Below are 8,059 nucleotides of genomic sequence, written 5' to 3'. Positions count from 1 at the left end.
AAAAAATAAAAATATTAAAAATATCTGACATATATATATATATATATATATATATATATATAGCCTATATATATGTGACACATTCTGCAGTTCTTCCCTGCTGTACCGAATTTCGATACTTTTCAAAGTATCATATCGAAGTTAGAAATTCAAATATTGTGACAAAATTTATTTTGTAGGGTGCCACAAGTTTGTTAAAATTTCCAAAGGGTGCCGCGACTAAAAAAAGGTTGGGAAACGCTGGTCTATGGAGCCATGGAATAAAAGAATTAAAAAAGGTTTATTTTATTTTTCAAAATTCTGACTTTATTCTCGCAATTCCGAGATTATATCTCACAATTCTAATAAGGAAAAACAACTTGTCATTCTCTCTTTTCCCCTCGGCTCTTCTGGCTTTTTTTCCCTCAGATTTGATTCTATTTTGATACTCACTATTTTTGAGTTAAGTCGAGTTATAAAGTCCGAATTAGGATATATAAACTTGCATTTGCGAGAAAAAAAGTCAGAATTGTGAGATAAAAATAGTAAGGTTTAAATAATATTTCTAATAGTAAGGTTTAAATAATATTTAATGCTGTAACTGTAGGGCTAATACAATACGTCCCCTATTGTTTAAATCGAATTTATGCTTTAAAAGTAGAGTAATCATAGCAGTTTTCATCCATAGTCTGTCCATTTAAACGTCTGCGTTTAGCTTCAAATAACGACAGTATTCTATAAAAATTATTTGCATTCCGATCTTGACATCAAAAGGCACAAAAATATTTTTTTCTTTTATTCCATGGATTTTACCCATTTACCTCCACTTGTTCCCAGTGTTTTTCTGCAACCACTATGCGCGCGCAGCTGCAAGTGACGTAACTGTGACGTCTACTCCAAATTGGTCTATAAGAGCTGGATGAGAGAGATCTTAAAAAAAGAGGTAGACGTGTTACTTTGTAGCTAAATATGGTAATTATTTAAAATAATGATTATTAATAATAGTCTATATGAAGTAGGCCTAGTGCTCTAATATTGTTTTTACAGTGTTTGCCTTATTGCTAGGAAACATTCATTCATTCGTGGTTTTATTATAGTAAAATTGTAGTAACCATGTTTTTTTGGCGTATTGATTACCATTTGTATAACCACAGTTTTACTATGTTAGTGTAGCATGACCATGGTTAATTTGTGGTTACCATGGTTTTTTGGTTTTATTTGTAGTAAAACCACGGTTAGTTTTCGTAAGGGCATTCATTCAATCGTTCATTCATCGATCAAACAGCCATGTAAGTAGGAACATTATTATATGCACGAGCATAATTTATAAAATAGTCTACTCTAATACTCTCACAAGAAGGAAAATGTCCCAGTTTGGCCCAGCATTCGTTAGCCATCAATATACAGTGTGCAGCACACGGGGATTGGGTCCACTTTGTTCTCCGGCTGCACGCCTCGGTGGCTCGTAACATGAGACACGGGGGAAACAACAGGGAAATATTTCATCCACACCGACTCCTGTTTAACAAATATTTTAGCTATGCGCTGATGTTTTTCATCCCCAGGAGACGGACCGCTGTAATGATGCATTCTTCTCCGCGATTAATGTAATGACGCTCTAATCATGTAAATATCAGACTGCCCATTGTGGCCCATGGCACACGCACACCAAGGGAGAAGTTTGCCCACAATTTCTGTCGCACCGATGGCTGTGTGGATTGTAAATTACCTGCTCATAGTGCTCCCTTTGTGCCGCGGTGCATGCTGGGTGCCGTGCAGCACCTGTTCACGGAGGGACACGGAGAGTGAATGCTAGCAGCGCCAGACCCGCTCAGGTCGGGTTTCTCCGGGATCGCACTACGTCTGCGGGCTGATTTGTCTGCCCGAGGTATTGTTCTGTATCGCTGCATCGGAGCCATAAGAGAGCGGGCCATGAGGACTTTTCCCAAAAACAGAAGCTGCGAAGTTTACAGCGTCTCTGGTTTGGGAGCCTGGGCCCCCGCCGGCACGGAGGGACACGGAGAGTGAATGCTAGCAGCGCCAGACCCGCTCAGGTCGGGTTTCTCCGGGATCGCACTACGTCTGCGGGCTGATTTGTCTGCCCGAGGTATTGTTCTGTATCGCTGCATCGGAGCCATAAGAGAGCGGGCCATGAGGACTTTTCCCAAAAACAGAAGCTGCGAAGTTTACAGCGTCTCTGGTTTAGGAGCCTGCGCCCCCGCCGGTGCACCTGCACAGGAGGTAGGAGACCCTCCATCAGCACCGCGCGCTCAGTCGCAGCGACTGGAGCGAATTCAATACTGTCATGATACTTTTGAGCACTTTTGGGCTCGTTTTAATTCTAATTGATTAAAATGTATTTATTCTTACTGATAAAAAATATAATTCTATTATGTGAGGAAAACATTGTTCAAACGTAGCCTATGTATGTCTGTTTTTAGTGCAATGTCTCAAACTTTGATATATTATTCCCATATTAAGTATAGCTATTAATTTATAGCAGATAAATATTAGGTATTTTAATTTGTAGCTGGTAAAGACGGGAATAATACATATTTAGTATGATTAAAATAAAATGAAAATTAGAAAATAAAATGAAAATAATGGCATTTTCTTCACCACCTCATTTTACACATTTTAAGGACACATTTTATCTTCAAGCAAATGGAAATAAAAATTAGAAATACACAAATCATATCTAATTGTAAGTTAGTCACTCAAAGTTGGTGCAAATGTAGGTCTAATCTTTGTGGGTCCAATAGAAGTACAATAGAAAGTGTTGCAACCCGTCTGGTCAGCCATGATTGTATGTATTAGTTTATTTTTTTAAACACATAGATGAAAAGCTTTCATGGATGTTACATATCAAATTATACAAAAGAACATACTGATTCAGATTATACATGAAATTATACTTTTTCAGAATTGCCTTGTAATTTCAAAGGCTTTGTAACTTCTGTCACATGGTGGTCATGCATCTATGGTTCCATGAAGAACATTTAACATCTATGGACCCTTTCCATTCTTCAAACGCTTCTTTATAATGGAATAAGTTTCTTTAGATTTTTGCAATGTTCTTCACACTAAGAAAAAAATGGGTCACACTAAGAAAAAAGAACTGTTCACTAAAAAGTTCTATGGGGAACCAAAATTGGTTCTTCAACGGAATCACAGTGAAAACCCCTTTTGGAATCTTTATTTTCAAGAGTTTCCAGTTCCTAATTGGTTAAACCGACGTGTTACAACTCACCCCGTGATACAACACTCCCCACTCTCTCTTATACAAACTTACAAAAGGTATTTTAAGCTCATTTCAGCAGTGATAATGAATTTAAACCTTTTAGTTTGACCACTGGGTTGCCTGTGTCTAAACGCTGGTCTTGATAGTCTCATGAATGTGCTTGTCAAAGATGGAGTGCTAACACCGCTGAGAGGGGCCGTGGGAAAGCAGACCCTCAAATTACGCTTTGTGCGACTCCACAGGGGAATCCCACTAGGATATCCTAGTTCCGCGACCCCTTCCTCCTAATGAAAAGATGTTTAGAATGATACGGCAGGAAGCCAATTAAATACGACACATAGCTTGTTGTAGGGTGACAGAAAGGTTGTGATAGTGATCATGACAAAGAGTAGTATGCTGTCTCAACAAGTGACGTTAAGGCAAAGTTTCTCAACTTGTGTTTAGGAGGACTTTGTGACGAAACCCACCCAGACGTCAAGTTCATCTAGCAGCGAGTCTGATATCAAGAGCCCGGTGGGCAAGAGAGCGGATTGCGGGGCATGGAGTAAGTGGGCGCTGAGAGCCTCCCCCTTCCTCCCTCTCTCGGCTGCCATTGCACTGACTCTCCATTTCCTTGCATGTAAGTTAAGACCCTCTGCTGTAGAGGAATGCTGAGATTATGATCTGGTATGTTCCAGTATAGCTAGTCAAGCTTCTCATCCTTGGCCATCCAAGGCGAGTCTTCAAGGGGAGCTTGAAAATGTTCCTGTTTTGTTTGATAGGCTACGCAAATACACTGAGCTGCTAGGTATGTTTTTTAATTCATATGATATATGTGATCCCCAAAAGATAGTTGTCTTTGAATACTAAAGTCACACTTTAAAAATGTATGAATGTCATTGTGTTAAATATAAAAAAAAATGCAAGACCTTTTGTCAGAACTAATTTATTTCATTTTGAATTTACTGTTAATTAAAGGATCCCAAAATTATTTTTAGTGGATTTAGTGTTCCAATAATTGTTAAATAACTTGATTAAATAATGTTTAAAAGTTTGGGGTCGGTAAGATTTGTTAATGTTTTTGAAAGAAAGCTCTTATGCTAACCAAATCTGCATTTTTTTTGTTAAAAATACAATAAAAACAGTAATATTGTGAAATATTAGTACAAATTAAATTAACTGTTTTCTACTGTAATATATTTTAAAATGTAATTTATTCCTCTGGTGGCAATGCTGAATTTTCAGCAGCCATTCTCCAGTCTTTTGTGTCACATGATCCTTCAGAAATCATTCTAATATGCTGATTTTGGTGATTTCTTATTACTGTTATCAGTGTTGAAATCAGTTGTGCTGCTTAATATTAAAAACTGTGATTCATTTTTTCAGAACATCATTTATTTGAAGTAGAAATATTTGTAACATTGTAAATCTCTTTATTGTCACTTTTGATCAATTTAATGCATTTAATGCACCCTTGCTGAACAAAGTTATTAATATTAATTCTAAAAAAAAAAAACTTACTGACACCCAAATATTAGTAGTGTATGTATTATTTTACCATCTCAAACTTTTTTTGTGAAATATTTTGCTTGAAAAGTATCTGTGTGCTTCTTTCTTTAAAATAAATGGCACATGATTTGATATTTTGTTATATAATTTAACAATATTCTTACATTATAAGTGTACAGATAACTTTTGGGGCTATTGTTCATTGTGTTAATCAACATTTAAACTTTTTAAAGCATTTTAAAATGTTCTGTGTTGTCTCTGAATGTATCATGTCTTCATATGTGTGTTCCTGTTCCCGCAGCCTCTCCATCGCTCTCAGTGTTTTACCTTGGAGGAAGCATCGAGTTCTCCAACCTCAGCTTCTCTCCAGACCTGGCAGACCCGTCGTCTACACAGTTCCGCCTCCAGTCTCAGGCGCTAAGCCATTACGTAAGCATAAACATACATAACAGTGTCTCTGTGCCGCCCTCGGCAACAAAGCCGGTTTCTCCGTGATCTCTCCGGAATGCGGCCGCTCTCCAGAGACCACTCAAGGGACGATGCTCGGCCCTGGCACTTTCAAACGCAAAATCCGCCAGAGCTGCAGGTCCAGTGGTGCGCTCGTCCCACATTGTCACCCTTTTAAATGTAAAGCAGGCTCTGCTGAGTCTTCGGCCGCTCCGTGGCCCTCTTAAATGTAAAGCCAGCTGTAACCGGAGCCCGGCTCGGTGTGAGGTGGTGCGGTGAGACCGGCTCCCAGAGGACTGCGGCTTTTCAGGGCTGAGGACAAGAACGGTGTTTGTGAGAGGGACAGGACCCAGGCAGGCTGAGTGAGAGGAAGAGCAGTCCTTCAATAAAAACATTGTCTGTGGGCTTCCTCACACACAATCAGATGCTCTGTACCTCTTTGCTGAGAGGCTGCAGGCAGCGGAGAAAAGAAAGGTAGACCAGGGGACAGAGTAGGCCAGGAGAGAGAGTGAAAGTAAGGATTTAGGGCACCGAAAAAGAGCGCAGGAAAGTCTGGGCCAAAAAAGCCAGTATCATGGGAATGGTTGACATTTGTGTCTGCATTAGTTGCGAGATTAATAGAAGCCAATGAGGAAACTGGCCAAGTGTGGCTTTTCGTCCGGCGCGATGCTCTAATTAGCCTAAACGTAACCTGTGTCATGGCTGAAATCTCGTTTAATAGCGAGCGAATGCGATTGTGAGAAGTGACGGCCTGCAAGTGTGCACCCTTGCTCATAAAACTCAGTCTAAACCCACTGCCCGCCCCTTCCATCCAGCACTTTGGGATGACATTGAGCCCCAGACAATGGCACTGTTGTTGCCCAAAGCTCTTGTTGCTCAAAGCCAATCGCACAAGAACAGCGCTTTTGTGCCAAGGCTGCAGGTCTCGCCTGGGCCACTGATGTCTCACCTTCTTCAATGATGTCATGCCTTCCGTAGCTCTGATGTCACTGAGACGTCTCAAAACACTGTTTATACCAGGCGGAAACTTCATGACCTTGGTAAATGTTATCAGTGGTTTGTTTACGGTTTTCAGAAATAGATTGAGAATGGAAATAGAATAGCGACTGATGTTTGTCATAATTGTTTTTTTTTTTTCTTATTCTTTATCACCTCTTTACTTCCTTTCGGTTGATGTGCCGTGGATCTAAGTTCTCAGAGTTGTATGATTCTTCACCATGGAGCTCGTATTACCAGCACTCAGGAATTATTGCATTTAGGTGAGTCCGTACGTGAACACAAATATCACAGTATATTTATAAACTACATTAAAATTAGCCTTTTTATCCTTTCCATTTCTGTGCAAACATGCGGAACGGTTTCTGATTGGTTTAAAAAGTGTGGCCCCGTGATTATTATTTAATTTTTTTCTATTTTGCAGAGCTTAGGGCTGTTAGAAACAGTTGTGGTTTCTTAGACATCTATTGCAGTGATACCTGTCAGATAGTAAGAACATTTTATGCATGGTATTTAAAAAAATGTCACTTACCACACCACTAATCAATCATCAAAAGGGATCAATAACAAATAAAAAAACGTTATATATATATATATACATACCATTTTTTTTATTTTATACAAATAAAAAATTTTTTTTTTTTAATTTCAATTAACAGAAACTATTTTTTTTTATCATTTTAGTTGTAGTTTTAGTTACCAACAACACTGAAATTTTCTTGCAGTATCTTCAGCAGTTTGTCTGATAGTCACAGCTGTTGTTCACTGATGCAGATGTTATGTCTGCTGGCAGTTTCAGCAGTGGTACAAGTAGCAAATCTAATGTGATTTACTTCTCTTTTATGCCAGTCCTGCTCTAATGTGGTCACTCGAGTTCATCTGCTGTACTCAGTGCACTGGTTTCTCTATAGTCTGTTAGTGCTGGCACAGCATACCAATAGCCTTTATTCTCTCATCTGGTGCCATTCAATGCTATATGAAATGTGCAGAATACTGTTTGTTTTTTTCTTATAGCTTTGAATGAAGGCCTTTTTTAGGATGACCTGATCAGGCATTGTTCCACCTGATCCTGTTTAAATGTGCACCTAATAAGCTTTCATGTACAAAATTTGGGATCAGTAAGATTTTTTTTTTAACAAATGAATTCATTTATTAAGCAAGGATGCATTGAATTTATCAAAAGTCACAGTAAATACATTTATAATGTTACAAAAGATTTCTGTTTCAAATGTGACACTGAAGACTGAAGTAATGGCTGCTGAAAATTCAGCTTTGCCATCACAAGAATACATATATACATAAAATATATTTAAATATATAAACAGGTATTGTATTTCAGAATATTACAGTTTTTACTGATTTTTTGCATCTAAATGCAAATAAATGCCTCTTTGGTGAGCAAAGAGACTTCTTTCAAAAACATTTAAAAATCTTACGGACACCAAACTTTTAACAGCAGTGTAGGTGTGATGCCTCATTTCAACTGTGCAAACTTAGTATTCATTTACCCAGCATAATTATTTTGGTCTGATTCTGTCATACATTTGGCACCTGTTAACATATGCATTTTTCTTCTGTAGCACATGACTGAAATTTAAAGCCCATGAACTCAAACTAAATCAGTCTTAGGTGTTCCCATCTTGTTAAAAGTCATGTGTCCTGATGACAGTGAAGGAGTGGAAGGACTTTGTGTGTACTACTGGAGTAAATTCTCTGCTCCTCCCGCTATTGCTGAGGAACTCCGGAGAGTGAACCCATCCCGGTTGCAACGGCGTCTACCTGGAACCAACAAGGTCCTTTTTAGCAGAAACGAGGAACGCTACTACATGGAGAGGGACGAGGACACACTGCGTCTGCTGGGTTAAGAGCATTTCATCCCTCTGTCTTTGTCTTTTGCAAAGTAATGAC

General features: G+C 38.7%; 1 protein-coding gene across 2 annotated transcripts in view; it reads left to right on the top strand.

Annotated features, from left to right (window-relative positions):
- Positions 1–2,007: 2,007 nt before the first annotated feature.
- Positions 2,008–8,059, top strand: part of LOC107701651 (suppressor of tumorigenicity 14 protein homolog) — a 13,384-nt gene continuing 7,332 nt past the window's right edge. Inside the window, exons 1-5 of one of the 2 annotated variants that reach the window (XM_016503690.1) lie at positions 2,008–2,220; positions 3,668–3,839; positions 5,010–5,137; positions 6,347–6,414; positions 7,821–8,011. In XM_016503690.1, coding sequence (XP_016359176.1) covers positions 2,008–2,220; positions 3,668–3,839; positions 5,010–5,137; positions 6,347–6,414; positions 7,821–8,011 — 772 coding nt within the window. Of the gene's footprint in view, positions 2,221–3,664; positions 3,840–5,009; positions 5,138–6,346; positions 6,415–7,820; positions 8,012–8,059 lie in introns of both variants that reach the window. The other variant, XM_016503691.1, reaches the window with a different exon arrangement.

Source organism: Sinocyclocheilus anshuiensis, unplaced genomic scaffold, assembly GCF_001515605.1.
Source record: "Sinocyclocheilus anshuiensis isolate Anshui unplaced genomic scaffold, SAMN03320099.WGS_v1.1 scaffold1626, whole genome shotgun sequence".
NCBI classification, from domain to species: Eukaryota; Metazoa; Chordata; class Actinopteri; order Cypriniformes; family Cyprinidae; genus Sinocyclocheilus; species Sinocyclocheilus anshuiensis.
The sequence above is the reverse complement of the archived record's forward strand: the minus strand, read 5'-3'. Positions and strand labels throughout refer to the sequence as shown.